The sequence below is a fragment of the Mya arenaria genome, chromosome 11, assembly GCF_026914265.1.
Source record: "Mya arenaria isolate MELC-2E11 chromosome 11, ASM2691426v1".
Taxonomy (NCBI): domain Eukaryota; kingdom Metazoa; phylum Mollusca; class Bivalvia; order Myida; family Myidae; genus Mya; species Mya arenaria.
Genome location: NC_069132.1, coordinates 43,308,827 through 43,330,829, shown reverse-complemented (window position 1 = coordinate 43,330,829; position 22,003 = coordinate 43,308,827). Strand labels below are relative to the sequence as shown.

Genomic DNA, 22,003 nt, shown 5'->3' with positions numbered 1-22,003 from the left:
TAATCAGAATGTTTTCCTTGATGAACTCTTGGTCGTAAATAAAACCGGATCACATATGATCGAAAATAAGGTCACTAGGTCAAATCTTAGAAAAATCTTGTCCGGAACCATATCATGGTAATGATTGGTCAAGTTATGTTCAAAATTGGTCATGATGTACCCCTTGATGAAATATGGACCACTTAAAAAAGTGGGTCACATGGGTTCAAAAACTAGGTCACTTAGTCAAATCTTAGATAAATCTTTGGAACATACTAGAGGCATTATACATGGTCAAATATTCATAAAACTTAATCAGAATGTTTTCCTTGATGAAATCTTGGACTTATTTAAAACTGGGTCACATATGATCGAAAATTAAGTCACTAGGTCAAATCATAGAATTTTTTTGTCCGGAATGAAAATGATTGGTCGGATAATGTTCAAAATTGGTCATGATGTACCCCTTGATGAAATATGGACCGCTTGTAAAAGTGGGTCACATGGGGTCAAAAACTAGGTCACTAGGTCAAATATTAGAAAAATCTTTGAAACACATTAGAGGCATTATGTATGGTCTAATATTCATGAAACTTGATCAGAATGCTTTCCTTGATGAACTCTTGGACATGATTTAAACTGGGTTACATGTGATAAAAATTAGGTCACTAGGTCTTATCTTTCAAAAATCTTGTTTGAAACTATTTTATGGTGGTGATTGGTCGGATTATGTTCAAACATGGTCAGAATGTTCTCATGGGGTTAAATTTCGACTGCGTTTTAAAAGTGGGTCATATGGGTCAAAAACAAGGTAAAATCTTAGAAAAAATATTTGGAACACACTAGAGGCAATCTAATATTCATGAAACTTAATAAGACTGTTTTCCGTGATTGTTGTTGAATAGTTCAAAACTGGGTCACATGGGGTCAAAAACCAGGTCAGTAGGTGAAATCTTTGAAAAATTGTGTCCCGAACCAAAACATTGGTATTGAATAGTCAGTTATGTTCATATTTGGTCAGAATGTTTGCCTTAATAAAATCTAACAAGAGATTTAAAATTGGTCACATGGGGTCAAAAACTAGGTCAGTCATTCTGATTAAGTTTCATGGAAATTAGAGCAGATGTATTGCCTCTAGAGATCCCAAGATTTCTGTAGGCAATACATCTGCTCTAATTTCCATGAAACTTTATCAGAATGTTTGCCTCAATAAAATCTTGGAATAGTTTGAAACTAGTTGGTCATGTGGGGTCAAAAATAAGGTCACTGGGTCAAATCTTAAAAAAACCTTGTGAACACTCAAGAGGCTACTTTTTATGTCCTCAAAGGTGGGCATATTAAAATCGCACCGTCCGTCCGTTTGTGTGTCCGGCTCAATAACTCGTGTCCGGGCTGTAACTTTCCCTTGTATGGACAGATTTTAAAATAACTTGCCACATGTGTTTCACATACCAAGACGGCGTGTCGCGTGCAAGACCCATGTTCATACCTCTAAGGTCAATGTCACACTTAGTGTTTATTCACATTGGAGCATAGGTTGTCGTGTCCGGGCTGTAACTTTCCCTTGTACGGACAGATTTTAAAATAACTTGCCACATGTGTTCCACATACCAAGACGATGTGTCACGTGCAAGACCTGTGTCCCTACCTCTAAGGTCAAGCTCACACTTAGGTGTTTATTCACAATGCTGCATATAAGCACATAGAGTATAGGTTGTCTTGTCCGGGCTGTAACTTTTTCTTGTATGGACAGATTTTAAAATAACTTGGCACATGTGTTCCACATACCAAGACGATGTGTCGTGTGCAAGACCCATGTCCCTACCTCTTATGGTGAAAGATACACTTAGTGTTTATTCACAATGGAATCATGAATATAAAGTCATTAGAGTGTAGGTTGTCAAATATGGGTGGTATTTTTTTATGTTCAGAGGCAATTTAAAATAACTTGCCATATGTATTTGACATGTAAAGGCAAGATCAACTTTTCATGTACTGACCTTGTTCATAGGTCAATGTCACACTCAGGGACATTCGTCACATACTGTGACAGCTCTTGTTTGCAATTTATTTGGACCAATCTTCATGAAACTCGATCAGAATGTTTGCCTTGATGAAATCTTAGATAACTTTGGAACTGGGTAACATGGAGTCATAAACTAGGTTTCTTGGTCAATTCTACATTATAAACAATATTTTTTTTATTTCAAATAGTTGTAATCAAACTCAAACTCATATATATATATATATTTCACCAGCAATTCTTGACTTAGCCCAATCAGGCGGGGGATATCAATTCAATGAATTTGCTTGTTTGTCTTGGAATGAGCCAATTCTTTAGTTAATATCTGAAAACAAGTGATATAAGACTGCTGACAAAAAAATAGGATTTTCATATTTCCTATCAAAACTAATGTTTAATGGCTAAAAGTTCTACTAATGCTTTAAGAAAATCCATAAAACATCAATGTTTTAACATAAATATGAAAACCTACAAATTGATCTTTTTGTCATCAGTCTTATATCACTGTTATTTTTGCAAACATTGACTTGTGCCAAGACAAAAAAAAAGTAAAATGTTGTCAAAATGTTCAATCTGTGAGAAATTAATGGAGCTTTAAGTTGTGTTTATATTTAATGTGTGATATTGATTCATAAATCAATGTTCAATTTTCTTAAAATTTTCATTATTAAGGAAAAGTTAATATGGTTTTAATTAAAATTTGTATTTTCAATGAAGTCTGTGAAAATCAAGTATTCCAGAAATTATCAAGTTCTTATAACTCATTACCAGAGAGAACATTAATTTAAGAAAATTACTTAATATTATTTTATTTATTGATATATGCAAGTTTACATGATGTAATAAAGGCTCTTAATTTTTTAAGTTCAGTATTTTAAAAGTATATATAAAGCTGCTTTAAGCATAACAAAAAACAACTGTGTTACAACATAAAACGCTTGAAATCCTAATTACAATCAAACCCACAAAAGAATACAATTTATGCCTTATTAGCCAAGCTTAAGAGTGTATAATATTGTCAAAATCTTGCAGAGGATCGAAAATATAATCAATAGTGTAAACAATGACTCTTTGTCAAGTATATCTACTGGTATATTCAGGCATTCAAAGTGAAAATAAAAATGCAGAAGTCCCCAATGCAGAAGTCTATTTTGCTGTATATTAGTTACACTGTTAGTAGCTGGGGGGTATGTGATGTACACCCCCAGTGGTTTCATATCATGCGAGAGCGAAGCTCGAGCGTGGTATGAAACCACTAGGGGTGTATATCACATATCCCCCCCAGCTACTAACAGTGTAACGAATATATCTCACCGAGTAACTTTAATAATAAGATTATATTAAGATATAATGTATGTGTTATGAAAATATTCAGCGACGCTTAAATATAGTCTCAAAATCATATTTTAAGAAATACAAAAAGTTTATGTTATCAAGTTTATTTGGAATAAATGCAATAACAATGTAAATATAGTAATAACATTGTTTGACAGCATATATATTTTCTCAGTAAGGTTACATTAAATTATAACTGTACAAGAAAGATGTATCACAGTCAATAAATGTATGAGTAAGAAAAACAGCAACAGTTAACTGTTTTTAACACTGTTTTTTTTTTCAACAATTTTTTGAAGTTAACTCCTCAGCACATTTGCAGATTTCTTGTTGCATCAAGAAGACTTTGTTCAATCATCACCAAATTTGGTCAGAATGTGTATGGGCAAAACATCTTGGATAAGTTTGATAATCACACATATTGCTCTAGTCACTGAAGTATAATCGCCCTTGAAATATAGAAATTGCCTAAACTTGGTCTTGTCTGTTCATTAACTTTAGAAGCCTTTGTCCAATCATCACGAAATTGGCTAGAATGTGTATAGGCCTTACATTCCGGACACGTTTTTTAACATGGCATATTGCTTGAGTCATTCAGAGTAATTTCCCTTTAATTATTGAAATAAGCTCAAATTGATCTAGTCTGATCAATTACTTTAGAAGCCTTTGTCCAGTCATCACCAAATTTGGTTAGAATGTGTATGGGCAGAATATCTTGGATCAGGTCCGCTATCCAGCCTCAGTCTACCAATGACAGTTTCTTTATTTGATTGCCTGTTTTAGGAATTATTATTGCATACTCGCTGGCTGGTCACTTTGATGTATGGGAGATACATTGGTAAGAAATCTATGAAGATCCTCATACAAAGGCAGCAAAACCAACATTGGAGGCACTCAAGAAGTTGACGGAATATTTCATTGTTTAATGGTCCTTTTCAGGAGCTGTTATGGCGCACTCGTCTGCTGTCTGGTCACTTCGATGTCTGGGAGAGACAGGGGTATGAAGTCGATGAGAATTCTCGTGCCGAGGCCAGCAAACCTGCACAGGAGGCGCTCATGAAACTGTTTGCTGTAGGTATTAGCAGATTAGGTTCCAGCATTGATAACTGAGTAACATGTCAAGGGGTGAATGCAAATAAGCAACATTAAATAAAGAAGATAGAACCTTTTCGCTTTCACCCCTCGATGTGTTCTCTCATTATACTTCACAATTTGTGAATCTGCATATAACTTGCACAAAATTTACGAATAATTAAAAGTGAATAAAAGAGCTTCCATCTGTCTGATTGTTCAGATCCCTGTTAACATCATTGTTGTTAACTTTTAAAGGATTAATTTTTTGCAACATGCTCATATATTTAGATAAAACACCTTTAGGTAAAATAGCAGTCTCAAGCCTGGTTAGAAATACTGCAGGTCACAAATGTGTCTAATTAAATGCCAGAGTGAAAACGTTTTTGAGTGATAACTAGACAATGCTTAGACTTATGGTCTTCAAACTTGACATGGAGGTTGGGTGTGACCAGTAGATGATCCCTATTGATTAGGGTTCATAAGTTCAAAAGGGTGATAATGACCATGTAAACGAAAATCTTGTCTGAGTGATAACTTGACAATGTCTGCACCGGTGGTCCTCAAACTTGATGTGGATGTGGAGGTTGGGTGTGAGCAGAAGATGACCTCTATTAATTTGAGGTCAATTTAGCTGGGATTTTCAGTTCATGCATATTGTTTTTAATTGACCAAATATTGCTGACATCATGGCACTCAAGGGGGGGGGGGGGTCATAATGTTTGACAAGCTTGTTTTGTATTAAGAAAAGCTGGAGGTTTGTCGTCTTTGATTTCAATCCAGCAGTGTTAACGTAGGCCATAACTCAAAAACTGCTCATTTGAAACTTGGTACACATGTTGCAAGACACATATTATACACATGTGAAGCAAGGCCAATGTCTCTGGCTTTAATAATTTATCAGTAAAGCCCATGGTTTGACTGAAAAAAACTACATTAGACAACAGACTGTGTTAATGTTGGATCAACGGTGCTCTTGTTGATTCTTAATTTTGGCTGTCATTTTCAAGAAACTTTTCAGGCATTTATCTTTGTACATTTCTGATTCTGTGAATGCATTAAATTTAAGTAAAAACTTGTTTTCTCAAGAATTCATACAGTGATAATAAAAGATAAAATACAAATCTAATTATGGTGATCTTAAATGTAGAGTTAATCGGTGTAAAGTTTGGATTCACAGAAGAAAAAAAACTGAAGAAAGTATTCACCAGTAACTTTTAAATTAATCAATTCTGATGTTAACTATTCAGCTGTCGGCCCGCTCAGAGCGTGAGTTCCGAGCCCTTGAGGTGTGTGAGATGATGCGTGACCCTCACACCGTTCAGCTCGCCATCAAGTACGCCAGCCGGATGCGCTACATGCAGCTGGCCAATAGGATCAGTGAGATGGCAAGCAGGCAGGCAGAGGAGGAGCAGGCTAATGTTGATAACCAGATGTAAGTGGCTTTATTCTGGTAACACAATCGGCTGATTGCTTAGAACTTTGTTAAAGTTAACAACGTGATTAAGGAATCAAAGTTCAAGTTAACAACCTGATTAAGGACATCATTGTTAACTTTTAAACATGAAATATTTCATGATGTGCTCACATATTTAAATGTTGACAAGTACATTTGAAATAGTTGTCTCAAATCTTATAAGACATACATAAGTGTGACCTTGACCTTTGAGACAAGAGCACACAGGGCTTTTTCACCAGATTGGGAAATTTAATTGCGTAAACGTCTCAAAGTGGGAAATTCCACATGAGGATTGGAGACACCTTTTAAACATGGGTCTAGGTATCCATATGAAACTTGGAACTCATGTTACAAAAAACAGGCTCATATCTTACATGTGAGTCTACTTCAAGCTTTTTAATATGAATTGTGTACAAACACTCCATAGGGTCAAGCTTGAAAAGTCTTAAATGTATGGACTTCCAATTGATGCACATGTAGATCTTATTTGGGGAGAATTCATGTCTTTGACTTCACTTTTTTAACATGACGCAATGACAAAAGAGGGAGAGAGATCAGTTTTATTCTTCATAGAGTTGATTCTAAATCGAGGGGAAGAATTGATAACGATATATGGACTAATTGGTCCTCAAATAACATTTAAATTATACAGCATTCTTCTGTTGTTAACTTAAAAGGTTACAAAAGAATAATTTGCTCAAACATAAATTTTTATTGTAAATTTTTGAAGTTAGATTTTCCTTTTTGGGAAAAATATCTTGGAATTGTGAAAAAAATATCTGGAAATTGTGAAAATATGCAAATTTTCCCAATTGTGAAGTAGCCTAATTTCGTCCCCTAGCAAAGAAGGTGAAAAAGCCCAGGCACATTATGTGGGTGACACACACACTCAATGAGCTTTACAATTGAGTGAAGTTTTGTTAAAATACCATTTATAATTTAGAAAGTTATCCCTATTGTATAACTTTGACCTCTAAGTGTGACCTTGATCAGAGCAACAAAAATCCCATTGAGCTGTACAATTGTTTGAAGTTTTGTTAAAATACCATTTATAATTCAAAAAGTTATCCATATTGTATAACTTTAACCTCTAAGTGTGACCTTGATCAGAGCAAATTCCCATTGAGCTGTACAATTGTTTGAAGTTTCATTGAGATACCATATTAAAATAAGAGTTATTGGAAGACAAAAGAATGTGTAATTTACAGATGGACGAACAGTGCGATTTAATATGCAGCCATGATAATAATAAGTCATTACTTGAAAGATTATTGTAGAAACATAAAGCCAATGATTAGAAAACAATTGCCGTATTATATCATGTATAGGACGCTATCATAGATAGGACGCAGGCAAAAAAATAGTTGAGAAAACGGGTAAAAACCCTTAATATATAAGATAGGACGCAGCAGAAAAATGTCAAAATCGGAGCCGAAAAATTGAGGTTGGTCAAGTATTTATAACATATATATTGAAGTAAAAAACAAACAAAAAATTGTATATGAGGCATATTTTGATAACTGTCTTGTGTATTTCGATAATTATCGTCGTATTTTGGTAATTTAGCGTACACAACAGTGATATATGTCTTGACATTTTGAGAACATTTACGCATATTATAAGACTTCTACAAATGCCGTAATAGTCCCGACTGACAGTCAACCGTTGCAACCGTTGCAATAGTCTCGACATGCCTTCTGAATGACAGTCAACAGATGCAACCGTTGCAATCGCAACAAAACTGATGATTGTTTTGATAAGGCTTGTCGCTGTGCGGATTAAAGCATGTCGGCATAATTAAGTGTCGGTAATTAGCCTTGCCAGCGGAAGGCACATCGGGTAAAGTGCGAACAAACAACCATAAGGTATTACCATCACAATAGTTTGTTCTATTGATGTTTTTCTAATGACAGACAGCGGGTGTTTTTCACACCTTCGCACATTTGAAAAGATTTGATAGGGACAATAATGCTACTTTGCGTTATGCACATTCCTTAATCATACATGTGATAATTTCTTGGGTCGATTCCGGGACACCCATCGTAATGTCAACGCACACTAGGGGGGTCCGGGGGCATGCCCCCCACGGAAATTTTTTTAAATGGGGAACGTCTGTGGTGCATTCTATAGCATATCTGGGGCTATTTTAGTCGTTTTTAACGTCGGGAAAATGTACCTATTTTGACTGCCAAGACGTATTTTTTACTTGACATGGTTGTTTTTTTTTCTGCATTTTCTTGAAAAAAATAAAACCACCAGATATTTTCCCAGGCTTTAAATGAAGTGCTAACCAGGAGGATATGCAGTCTACTTTCGGTTTCATCAAAACAGGAAATAAACAACTATACGGGCACCTGTTTTCCCGCGCTTTTGAGAACATGCGTTACAAAATATTTATTTTTTCATCACATTTAAAACGTTTGCAATTTATGACACACAATATTTTTCAGACGATAAAGAAGATTTTCCAGTCGATGAGCTTTTTTCCGTTTGGAGATGCATATAATTTTGATAGAGACGTGTCAACAATCGGCTGTATAAAGCGATCACGTGACTTACCATGGTCACGTGATTAAAGCACTCTATATAACCACCTGTAAACCCCATATCGTCAGTTTTATTTCGGCGTAAAAATACACACGATAGTTCGGAAAAAAGGTCAAAACACTAAAATTCCTTATGGACGCATATGTTGTTAAAAGTATAACGACGTATCGACTTTGAAATTTGAAAGGAATATGGGATGTTTTCCGTGTTTTAATTTTGTTTTTTTTACTCATTTTGTCACTTTCTTTGAACTTACCTTCATGCTCGTTTGTTGGTAAAATGTGTGAAAAATATCAATTCATCAATTAAAAGCTATCATTCATAAGACCAAACAAATCCATATGAAAACAATGAATTTGTATACAAGAACCCTTCCCCACTCGTTAAGCACAACAATAGGCCGATAGATCAATTATCGGGTGATTGACGATGACCTCGACGACACACGTACCAATTAACGGATTAGTGTCAACATGTCCTGTGTTTTACGACCAGTGTCCCGGACAGGCAAAATAGCTGACTTACATTGGTAAAATTAAGATAATCGATTCCGATTCCGAGATTTTTTTTTTTTTTTTGGTTTTTTTTTTATGACTCCGGGACAAACATGCACCCTCCGTGACTCCGTGACAGAGATACGATTTCCGGGACAATCCCGGACGTCCGGGACGTTATCACATGTATGCCTTAATCAATTTTTTAAAACAGTTACATACAAAATGTTTTGTAAAATATCGAAACATTAAAATCATAAACAACGATTAATTGATATTTACCTCCTTTCCCGATTTCCGTTACCGCTATAACTCAATCCAGTTAAAGTGCTGACTCACATCGAGATTTTGTGAGTAGCGTCCCTTTTATAAAAAAGTAAACACTCGTGTTTTTTTCAATTTATTTCTCAATAAATCATTTTAAAGTAAACATTCAATATATTTCTGCGTGTGTTCACTTGCGTGATTTTACCTATGTCAGTTGTTCTTTTCGGTGACGCAGTACAGATACTTACTATCACCGCGTTCTTCCCCGGTCCGATATTTTCGACCTGAAATGGACTTGGAAAAAAACAGATGAAATTCTAATAGCATAGAAAGGACGCAGGCAATTTTTAAGACGAGAATTGGGGGTAAAAAATGCGTCCTATGCATGATATAATACGGTGATTCAATCGATCAAGGTTCAAGGTTCAAAGTTTATTGTACAAAAGGCCTCCAGCCCACACACACACACACAAGAGCAAACAGATATGATACAAACATGATCATAATATAAGTTACATTGACATGTAATGGTATGAAACTTAAACTTCCATAAAATACTTTATTTCTTCAAATGCATAATATATAAACATTGCTACAGTAGGTATGATGAAGGCTTTTGTACTAGACATTAAAGTATCAAATATTTCAATAGTAGGTGTGTGTTTTAAACAAGCTACAAGAAATTAAATCAATATTGAACTAGAAAGGTGCCATTTAAAGAAAGCAATGTCTGCGCATGAAAATGCAAATAAAGGGAGGTAGCTCTAAGATGTTTGTCAAGTAATCTCCTCACATCAGTTACTTCCCCACATAGTTGACAGAAAGTGTTCAGCCTTTTTTCTGCACTTAAAAAATAGCGAATTCAGGTACATAAGAAATCAAAATGATATCGGTAATAACTTAAGCTGGGTGTGTTAGAACCCCATCCCTTCTTTTTTTATAAATTTTCAATCCACCACCCATTGCCAAAATTTCTTGTTAAGTCCAACAACCACAATTTTGACATTTTGACATTTCAAAATCCAACTGCCCATAATTAACATTTTTTCAGGTACCCCACCACCCATCAAAAAATAATACAGGTGCCGTCTGCCCATCCCATACAATGAGTTATTGAATCCCTTTAAGTAACATAAAGTATCATATTGAACCTATTTGCTTCCACCAATCAAAACCCTTGTATCAAGTTAAGATGAAGTGATCAGGTGGTAGAAGAACCTATTTGCTTCCACCAATCAAAACCCTTGTATCAAGTTAAGGTGAAGTGATCAAATGGTAGAGGTTTCCAAGTCTTGTATACATAATAATGTCACATTATTGCTAGAAGTTTTTTCCCTCCACCTTGTCCAAGGTGTAATAATGATTACAGTCATCAAGAGTGCAGGTGCCCAGCAGGCGGCTGTATCTGCACTGGTGGAAATAGAACAGAAGCCAGCACAGCTGTCAGGTACTGCATGAGCAGATACTTGTATACTTATAATGATATTTTCTGTGTTGCTAGGTATGAGGATGATTATAGCAGTCAGGTTGCAGGAGTCAGGCAGGTGGCTGTCACACAAGAAATGATGAGGTGGAAATGGAAGAGCAGCCAGCATTATCTTCAGGTCTCTGAAGTGAGGATAACTGTAGACATCTAATGGATATTTTCTGTGTTGTAGGTATGAGGATGATTATAGCAGTCAGGTTACAGGAGTCAGGCAGGCGGCAGTATCAACACAGGAAGATGAGGTGGAAATGGAAGAAGAACCAGCACAGCTATCAGGTATGTGCTACGTATAGGCATGTTTTTGTGATTATTGTTGGATTTTGCTGAACAATCTTCGTCCAAATGAACTACAAGTACAAGCCATTCAGTTAAGATCATAATGTCATTCAGACTGAGAGTCTAAAGGGTATGATACTTTAAGATAAAAGCTGTACAAGAACTATTATTAATAATAGAATGGTTATTATGTCAAAGGCTTCTTTTACACTTACCTTTACAGTTAAGTTATTGTTGTTTTTTGCTTCTGAAAATTATTAATTTTGTCACAATTCTAATGGCCTGGGGTGGTATATATAAAACTTCTTAAGTTATTTCCTTACTTAAGTCATTTTCCTAATTTTATTATCTCTTTATCTCTTTAGTAGTAAGAAATAAAGAATTTCCAAAATACATTGTTTTCATTGACTTAATTGAAAAAAATACTTAAATGTTAAAAACACTTGTATATTTCTTTTAAATTGACTATGAACATTTTAAGAAATTGACTTAAGTTAGGAAATGACTTAAGATGTTTTATAAATACCGGCCTCAGGGCCCCATTCACAAAAAAGGTGGAAAAACACACTGCCTTGTATTACTAAGTCCCGGGTACTGTCTCTCCAAGGAGTGTCAAAGAAAAAGATTGGCATTGCCTGTAAACCCTTTATTATTATTAAAAATATAATTGCAATTCAAATATTTCTTCAGAATTGTATATTTTGCAGGTCCATTATTAGCTACAAAGATCAGAGAAGACAAACAAGATCGGCCATCCAACCCATTTAAATCTCGTTCAAACCCATTCAAGGTACTACTGTATGTAGAACTGTAATTCGAGAGTGGTCTAGTAGTATAGGTGTCCGCCTCTCACCCAGGAGGTTGTGGGTTTGAACCCCATCATAGTGAAGGTGGTCTAGTGGATATGGTGTCCGCCTCTCACCCAGGAGGTTGTTGGTTTGAACCCCAGCAGAGTGAAGGTGGTCTAGTGGATATGGTGTCTGCCTCTCACCCAGGAGGTTGTTGGTTTGAACCCCAGCAGAGTGTAGGTGGTCTAGTGGATATGGTGTCAGCCTCTCACTCAGGAGGTTGTGGGTTCTAGCCCATCAGAGTGAATGTGGTCTAGTGGATATGGTGTCTGCCTCTCGCCCAAGGGGTTGTGGGTTTGAACACAATCAGGGATACTTTCTCATGTGAGTTCGAACCCCATCAGAGTGAATGTGGTCTGATGGATATGGTGTCTGCCTCTCATTCAAGGTTGTGGGTTCAAGCTCCACCATAGGTACTTTATCATGGCCTTTCTTAAAGGACACAGTACTGGTTTCTGCCCAGGAATCCGACTCGAGAGAGATTCGCATCAGCTTTCAGCTGTCTTTACAATCAAGCAAAGATAAATTTGTATAAACCAACTGTAATTTGTAACAGTTATACATATGAAATATATGTAACTTTGAAATATACAAAAAATAATTTTCAAAAGTCATTGACTCTTGTGTAATGTGAAGAGGATAATTGATTGTTTGGATCTTGAATTCTGTGATAAGCCAACCCACGAAATCCACTAAAATTAATATTCCACGAATATTTATGATTTCACAGTAGTTGTTATGCCCCCCTTCGAAGAAGATGGGTATATTGCTTTGCACAGGCATGTCGGTATGTCGGTCGGTCGGTCGGTCGGTCCGTCGGTAGACCAAAGCTTGTCCGAGTGATAACTCAACAATTCCTGGACGTATGGTCATCAAACTTCACATGAAGGTTGGGCCTGACCAGTAGATGACCCCTATTGATTTTGGGGGTCATCGGGTCAAAGGTCAAGGTCACAGTGACCTTTAATGGTAAAATAATTTTAAAGCTTGTCCGAGGGATAACTCAACAATGCCTGCACCCATGGCCCTCAAACTTGACATGGAGGTTGGGCCTGACCAGTAGATGACCCCTATTGTTTTTGGGGGTCATCAGGCCAAAGGTCAAGGTCACAGTGACCTTGAATGGTAAAAGGTTGTCCGAGTGAAACGTGACAATGCCTGCACCCATGGCCCTCAAACTTGACTTGGAGGTTGGGCCTGACCAGTAACTGACCTCTATTGTTTTTTGGGCTCAATGGGTCAAAGGTCAAGGTCACAGTGACCTTGAATGGTAAAAGGTTGTTCGAGTGATAACTCAACAATGCCTGCACCCATGGCCCTCAAACTTGACTTGGAGGTTGGGCCTGACCAGTAGATGACCCCTATCGTTTTTGGGGGTCATTGGGCCAAAGGTCAAGGTCACAGTGACCTTGAATGGTAAAAGGTTGTCCGATTGATAACTCAACAATGCCTGCACCCATGGCCCTCAAACTTGACTTGGAGAATTGGCCTGACCAGGAGATGACCCCTATGGTTTTTAGGGGTCATCGGGCCAAAGGTCAAGGTCACAGTGACCTGGAATGGTAAAAGATTGTCCGAGTGATAACTTGACAATGCCTGCACCCATGGCCCTCAAACTTGACTTGGAGGTTGGGCCTGGCCAGAAGATGGTCCCTATTGATTTAAGGGGTCATTGGGCCAAAGGTCAAGGTCACAGTGACCTGGAATGGTAAAAGGTTATCTGAGTGATAACTTGACAATGGCTGCACCCATGGCCCTCAAACTTGATTTGGAGGTTGAGCCTGGCCAGAAGATGGTCTCTATTAATTTTAGGGGTCATTGGGCCAAAGGTCAAGGTCACAGTGACCTTGAATGATAAAAGGTTGTCCAAATGATAACTCAACAATGCCTGCACCCATGGCCCTCAAACTTGATATGGAGGTTGGGCCTGACCAGTAGATGACCCCTATTGATTTTAGGGGTCAAAGGTCAAGGTCACAGTGACCTTGAAAGCAAGCATAATGTTTGACAAACATCTCTTGTTAAACAATGGTGTCACAACCCTGTGTTACTTATACAATAAGAATATCATGTTTTCCCTTTGCTATAGAAGAGAATGTAAATATTAAGATGAAATGATTGTATGATATCTTTTCTGCCCAGGTTTCCACCACCCCCTCACAGAGCCCCTCCCTGACCAAGGGCACCCAGGTGTTTGACTCCCTGTCGAAAAAGAAGGAGAAAGCTAGTAGCTCCATCTTCAGCCAGGAAATCCGGTCTCCAAAAATTGTCCTGAAAAAGGTATGAGATATTTTAGTGTTTTTTTTCTGACAATTTTGGGGCCAATATTTGGCCTCATTATTATTGAAAAAACATTGAAAAAAGAATATATTCAATTTTTCTGTTAAACAAAGCAACAATCTTTTCACAGTTTTGTTAATTTCTAAAATTAAATGAAATTCCCAAATTAAGTCCCCAAATGTCCCATATTTATACACATGTAATAAAAAACAACAACAGGACAGCCGGTTTACAGTGTCCATTTTGTTGTCCATGCTGTAACTCAAGCTTTTGTCTGATCATCACTAAATTTGAACAAAATGTGTATGGCAAGAACATCTTGGCCAAGTTTGATAGTCAGCTATGTTGACCAGTCACTCCAGAGTTATTCCCCTTGAATGGCTTAAATTCGACACTTAAACTTCAGGATTTTTTTGTCCGATCATCACCAAACTTGCACAGTATTTGTATGGGCAGAAATCTTTATCGAAAATGAAAAAAGGGAAATTTCTAATTTGACTTATGAAGAGAGTTTAACTTGCATTTAAGCAAAACATTGAACCTTGCTAAAAGTTTGTGTGTCGAAGAGTTTATGTATTCTTAAGTGAACAACCCTCATGACATTTTTTTTCTCTGTCCATTTCTAATAGCATATTATTTGAAATTCTACGATAAATAGAAATTCCATTATATTTTCTAAACAACACACTTTTTTACCCAATCAGAAAACCTCAGATCTTTTAGCTTCTGACTATTGTACTGTGGTAAACAAATGATGTGGGGAGGGGGGGAGGGGGGTATTTGAATAATAAACAGCAGGAAGTATCTCGGTATGAATATAAATCAGTTTGGAAACAATTTCAAAAGGGATTTTAGGGCTATTCCATTTAAACATATAATCCCCAGGGGGAAATCTCTTAAATTATGCCACCTCCCTACATTAAAATTTTACTGGGATGGCCCTTAGCCCCTTTACCCTGCATTGAGCATAAATGTGGCATACTCGAACATTCCACCGGCTATAGTTTTCAAAATTGACAAATATCAGGTGTGGAAAGGAAAATGCACAAATTTAGTAAATAACATTGCATTCTTCCCAAACAGAAAGGTGGATCTGACACTAGTACCAAAATGGTGAATTATTAAACGCTGCATATCTTTGTTGTAGGGCGGTCAGCCTAAACTGTTCCAAAAGAAAAAGGATACAAGTAAAACAACTACAGCAACACCTGCAGAAAAATCCGCTCCAACAGACAAGTGAGTTATGGGAATTACTTTGACACTAAATAGTTTAAAGTGGGTATATCAACAACTACAGCAACACCTGCAGAAAAATCCGCTCCAACAGACAAGTGAGTTATGGGAATTTCTTTGTAAGTAAACTTTTAAGTGGGTATGTAAATAAGTACAAAAACAAATTATGTGTCAATTATCAAACAATAATTCAACAAACCTGTATCATTCACTGATAAAAAAAGTGCAACATGTTGGTAACGTGTAGCTGACATTGCAATCTTCAAGACTTAATATTTTACGGCACCTATAATTCGCAAATGCTGTTTCCTAAAAATTGTTAATCCAAAATATCGATATTCCAAAAATTACCTGGGTCCCAACGACTTCCGATTAACAGTGTTTGAATGTATGTGTGTCATGGGAAGAGCCAACCTTATGACAAAATGTTCTTATTATTTTCAAAATCCCAAACAGAACTATCTTTCCTGAGAAAGAAAACACCAAAATAATATTTATAGCTTTCCTGAGATATAGACTTTTTTATGGAAATTAGATGTAACCTATTCATATTACCAATTTTATAGATTTTTACTGTCAATTGAATGCCAGGCTTCTTCAAACTTAAAATGAATGTATTCTTATAAAGGATATCACCAGTTTGTCTGAAAGTAACTATGTATCATCACTTAAGTGCAATAAATGCATATAGAAATAGGAGCAGATATTGAGTTCTTACACTAAGGTAACAGTATGTGTAACTAGTATTATCAACTTCATGCAATATTTCTTTCTCCCTGTGCCTTGAGGATGCAGGTCCAGATTTCAAGACGGACAATCCAGATATGGACAATGATAGCTTTAACAAGCTAGTTGCAGACACATTCCATACTATAACATTTTGCAGCAACATTTCAGGCCGCTGACTGCATTTTCCTTGTTCAGACCAGAGGATGCAGGGTCGGATCCAAAGATGAATAATCCAGATATGGACGATGATGACTTTAACTAGCTAGTTGCAGACACTTTCCAGACCATGCCTTATACTATAACATTTTACAGCAACATTTCAGGTCGCTGACCCCATTCTCCCTGTTTCTAGATGATGCAGTGTCGGATCTTAAGACGAACATTTCAGATATGGACGATGAGGACTTTAACAAGCTAGCCGCTGACACATTAAATTGCCTGCCTTTAACTATAACTTGTTGATAATCCAGACATAGACAATGATGTCTTTAACAAGCTAGTTGCAATTACTATCAGGATATTTGTTAAGAATATCAACATACTCTGTGATATTTTACATCCACATTCTATCTGTTGATACAGCATGAAGGGGCAGGACTAAGGGTAAACACAGATATGAACAACAATGGCTAAAACAAGCTCGCTGCAAATATTTTCAGGGTACAGACTATGTCTATCGACTCATTTTGCGATATTTCAGGTTGGTGACCCCATTCTCCCTCTGGCTTTAGGATCTAAGGGCAGAGAACCCTGACAAGGCTGATGATGATTTTAACAAGCAAGCTCCCTACACATTCAAGACTCTGCTTACGACTATATCATTTTTTTGCGATGTTTCAGGCCGGTGACCCCATTCTCCCTATGGATAGAGGAAGCAGGATCAGAACTTTGGGCAGAGAACCCTGACAAGGATGATGATGATTTTAACAAGCAAGCTCCCTACATGTTCAGGTCTCTGCTTACAACTATAACATTTTTCTACGATCTTTCAGGCCGGTGACCCCATTCTCCCTGTGGCTAGAGGAAGCAGGGTCAGAACTAAGGGCGGAGAACCCTGACAAGGACGATGATGATTTTAACAAGTTTGCTGCTGACACATTTCGGGCTCTGCCTAAGGAGGAAAAACAGGTAAGAGTGGCATTAAGTAAGTGGAATATTGTAACAGGTAGTATTTATGGGTTATTGAATTTGTATGAAAATGAATGCACAAATTCTAGAGCGAAGTAATATTGTGCGACTTCCGAGGAGCATTATTAATCTGTGCTAGTGGAAGTGCAGGTATTTAGTCATGTTTATTTATATTAGATATGTCTGATGGTAGTGCAACATTTCTTCATTAAATTTCTATGCTGATAATCATTAATTTGATCAAACATGTTTTTTTCCCAGAGAGTATTATATTTGTCAGTTAAAGGTAAGAGTTATGTAAGTCAGTTTTTAAAGGTTTCAAAATAGTTTTTTGGATGAGATTTCCTTTTTCTTTGGCAATTAAATATGGATCTTGGGTACTATTAAGCAAATGAGAATCAATATTGTCCCAATGACTGGAAAAAACCCATGTAATTTGCAATAATGTATGATGTTATTGATCAAATAGATTGCAAAACCGACTAGAAGAGAGGCGATATTATCATAACGCATCGACAGAGATATTTGTATATGAAATGGTCATGTTATTTAGTTTAACCATATTTATTTTACAACAATTGTAAAACAAGATATTACAACATTATATCAATCACTCTCATTTGCACGATTATACGCGAGAGTGTGGTCTTGTGTTGTGGGGGGGAAACCAGAGCACCCGGAAAAAAAACACTTGTTCGGCTTGGTGACCACAAACCAAACTCACATGAACCCAAGCTGGGAATCGAACCTGGGTCACCTAGGTGAGAAGCGAGTGCGCTTACCGGACAACCCTAAAAAGACATATTATTTACTGGTGCTTTTCTGTTAATGATTTTAAGCTCTTTTCCTTTCCTCTTGACAGGGTTACGTCCAACGAAGCAAGGAGCTGAATGATCGAAGCAAGGAAAACACAGGAGGAGGTGAAGACGGGACAGAAAACAGGAAGCGGAAAAGGGAGATTGACGAAACCGGTGACGCGAGCAAGAAGCTGCGGGATGAAGATACAGATACAGTGAAGAAGCCCCTGGGACAGACGGCTAATTCCAAGTTGGCAAACTTTGCTTTCAAAGGAGACAGCTGAAAAGTTGATTTAATTCAACTGGAAAACAGTTATATTATACTTCGGCCCTGTCTTATTCAACGAATGTTTAAACACAATCATTGTTTTGAATCATAAAACTCTTTATCGTAATGATACTGATTTTGAAACCAAATGTAAGAATTGTGGAATTGCCGAATGCTTGAAAAAATGATTTTTTTTAAAATTGTTATTTTTTCATAAAGAGTTTCATAATAATTTTCCTGATCTTATGATTGATGGTGAAAATGAGGTATAGACCCCATCTTGGGGTTGTTGAGAAAAATTATGGCGAGATCATATGCTATTAAAGTGCTCTTTTCTGCAATTGTATTTATTTGTATATACTGAATCTGACATATTCATTTAAAATAAATACTAGGAAAGCCAGTTTATGATGAATTAGACATGTATGGAAAGTTTTTTGTTGTTTTTTGGTTACTCGCCGACACATTTGCTAAGTTTTTGGTCACTGCTGCTGGAAAACAATTTATAACGATATTTTTCATTCAATTGTTGGCATGATAGCTAAGCAGTTTTTGTTATATATTCAACATGCTTTTAACATTTATAGCAGTAGGCATTAATTTGACAAAATCAAATTTCAGAATGATAATTGTTTTGTCTTTACTCTCACTTAAAACACGATTCAAAAAGCAAACTGTCTCAAGTTGGAAGCCTTTGATATTTATTTTCCCACATTCTTTTTCCGAACTACCTTACTTTTCTCTATGTTTCCATATACATCTATTTAGTTGTGCCCATTAATTTGACTAAACAAGAAAGACAACTCCTGAGGGCTTACCCAAGGGAAGTTACTCTTGTGAACAGAATAATGAAAAAAAATGTGTATTGTATTTCAATGTATAGTTAGAGTTTATTGTGTACTGTATATTATTAAAGAGTATGTGCCTATTTACATAAAAACATGCACATAAAATGAGTTTTTTGTTGAATTGTTTATAGCTACTCAGTTTTAAGCAAGAAAAACATACTTGCTACTGTGATATGAGAAGTTGTTGTTGGCTGCATCATGCAAAAACTTTACCTTGGTGCTTATTTATAAAACTCTTTAAAAAAAGACATTTCTTCACTTAAATTGATTACCTAAAAATTTTGAAATCATATTAAAGGAAACGTGTTTATAACATATAAGTACTGTATATTTAAACAAATCAAAGGAAATAAAATATTTCAAATATAGCTAAGTTATTGTATCACATGACTTGTGTTAACTTAAGAAATAGACTGAAGTTACGAAATAACAATGGGGTGGTTTTCATAAAACTGCTGAAGTCATTTCTTAACTTGAGTCCATTTCCTAGAATTTTCATAGTAATGTTAAAAGATAAATAAAAGTGTTTTTAGTATAAAAGTATGCATTTTTGATAAAATCAATGAAAATGAAGTATTTCAGATATTGTAGTTATTTTATCATATGCTAAGATGAAAAAAATTGGTTTCAACTGCCACATATGTAAAATTTGCTTGTGCTGTTCTCCATGAGGCAGAAGGTTGCTCGTGCTGTTCTCCATGGGGGGTAGAAGGGTGTTTGTGCTGTTCTCCATGAGGCAGAAGGTTGTTGTGTTGTTCTCCATGAGGGCAGAAGGGTGTTTGTGCTGTTCTCCATGAGGGCAGAAGGGTGTTTGTGCTGTTCTCGATGAGGGCAGAAGGGTGTTTGTGCTGTTCTCCATGAGGGCAGAAGGGTGTTTGTGCTGTTCTCCATGAGGGCAGAAGGGTGTTCATGCTGTTCTCCATGAGGGCAGAAGGGTGCTCGTGCTGTTCTCCATGAGGCAGAAGGTTGTTGTGCTGTTCTCCATGAGACAGAAGGTTGTTGTGCTGTTCTCCATGGGGGGCAGAAGGGTGTTTGTGCTGTTCTCCATGAGGCAGAAGGTTGTTGTGTTGTTCTCCATGAGGGCAGAAGGGTGTTTGTGCTGTTCTCCATGGGGGCAGAAGGGTGTTTGTGCTGTTCTCCATGAGGGCAGAAGGTTGTTGTGCTGTTCTCCATGAGACAGAAGGTTGTTGTGCTGTTCTCCATGAGGGCAGAAGGTTGTTGTGCTGTTCTCCATGAGGCAGAAGGTTGTTGTGCTGTTCTCCATGAGGCAGAAGGTTGTTGTGCTGTTCTACATGAGACAGAAGGTTGTTGTGCTGTTCTCCATGAGGGCAGAAGGTTGTTGTGCTGTTCTCCATGAGACAGAAGGGTGTTTGTGCTGTTCTCCATGAGACAGAAGGTTGTTGTGCTGTTCTCCATGAGGCAGAAGGTTGTTGTGCTGTTCTCCATGAGGGCAGAAGGTTGTTGTGCTGTTCTCCATGAGGCAGAAGGTTGTTGTGCTGTTCTCCATGAGGCAGAAGGTTGTTGTGCTGTTCTCCATGAGACAGAAGGTTGTTGTGCTGTTCTCCATGAGGCAGAAGGTTGTTGTGCTGTTCTCCATGAGACAGAAGGTTGTTGTGCTGTTCTCCATGAGGCAGAAGGTTGTTGTGCTGTTCTCCATGAGGGCAGAAGGTTGTTGTGCTGTTCTCCATGAGGCAGAAGGTTGTTGTGCTGTTCTCCATGAGGCAGAAGGTTGTTGTGCTGTTCTCCATGAGACAGAAGGTTGTTGTGCTGTTCTCCATGAGACAGAAGGGTGTTTGTGCTGTTCTCCATGAGACAGAAGGTTGTTGTGCTGTTCTCCATGAGGACAGAAGGGTGTTTGTGCTGTTCTCCATGAGGACAGAAGGGTGTTGGTGCTGTTCTCCATGGGGGCAGAAGGGTGTTTGTGCTGTTCTCCATGCGGGCAGAAGGGTGTTCGTGCTGTTCTTTATGGGGGCAGAAGGGTACTCGTGCTGTTCTCCATGGGGGGCAGAAGGGTGTTGTGCTGTTCTCCATGGGGGCAGAAGGGTGCTCGTGCTGTTTTCCTTGGGGGCAGAAGGGTGTTCGTGCTGTTCTCCATGGGGGCAGAAGGGTGTTCGTGCTGTTCTCCATGGGGCAGGGTGTTCGTGCTGTTCTCCATTGGGGCACAACATGTGATCATGCTGTTCTTCATGAGGGCAGAAGGGTGTTTGTGCTGTTCTCCATGAGGACAGAAGGGTGTTTGTGCTGTTCTCCATGGGGGCAGAAGGGTGCTCGTGCTGTTCTCCATGGGGGCAGAAGGGTGTTTGTGCTGTTCTCCATGGGGGGCAGAAGAGTGTTTGTGCTGTTCTCCATGAGGGCAGAAGGGTGCTCGTGCTGTTCTTCATGGGGGCAGAAGGGTGTTCCTGCTGTTATCCATGAGGACAGAAGGGTGTAACCGTGTTTGTGCTGTTCTCCATGAGGACAGAAGGGTGTTCGTGCTGTTCTCCATGAGGGCAGAAGGTTGCTCGTGCTGTTCTCCATGAGGGCAGAAGGGTGCTCGTGCTGTTTTCCATGGGGACAGTAGGGTGTTCGTGCTGTTCTCCATGGGGGGCAGAAGGGTGCTCGTGCTGTTCTCCATGAGGGCAGAACGGTGTTCGTGTTTTTCTCCATGAGGACAGAAGGGTGTTCGTGCTGTTCTCCATGAGGGCAGAAGGGTGCTCGTGCTGTTCTCCATGGGGGCAGAAGGGTGTTTGTGCTGTTCTCCATGAAGACAGAAGGGTGTTCGTGCTGTTCTCTATGAGGGCAGAAGGTTGCTCGTGCTGTTCTCCATGAGGGCAGAAGGGTGCTCGTGCTGTTCTCCATGGGGACAGTAGGTTGCTCGTGCTGTTCTATATGAGGGCAGAAGGGTGCTTGTGCTGTTCTCCATGGGGACAGTAGGGTGCTAGTGCTGTTCTCCATG

General features: G+C 38.0%; 1 protein-coding gene across 1 annotated transcript in view; it reads left to right on the top strand.

The window, feature by feature from the left end:
• The window catches only part of LOC128207982 (WD repeat and HMG-box DNA-binding protein 1-like), a 53,915-nt gene extending 34,739 nt beyond the window's left edge, over positions 1-19,176 (top strand). Inside the window, exons 18-25 of the mRNA XM_052911228.1 lie at positions 4,277-4,408; positions 5,659-5,843; positions 10,834-10,937; positions 11,645-11,727; positions 13,928-14,065; positions 15,213-15,301; positions 17,020-17,155; positions 18,018-19,176. Coding sequence (XP_052767188.1) covers positions 4,277-4,408; positions 5,659-5,843; positions 10,834-10,937; positions 11,645-11,727; positions 13,928-14,065; positions 15,213-15,301; positions 17,020-17,155; positions 18,018-18,236 — 1,086 coding nt within the window. The 3' untranslated portion in view covers positions 18,237-19,176. The remainder of the gene's footprint in view (positions 1-4,276; positions 4,409-5,658; positions 5,844-10,833; positions 10,938-11,644; positions 11,728-13,927; positions 14,066-15,212; positions 15,302-17,019; positions 17,156-18,017) is intronic.
• The last annotated feature ends 2,827 nt before the right edge of the window (positions 19,177-22,003 follow it).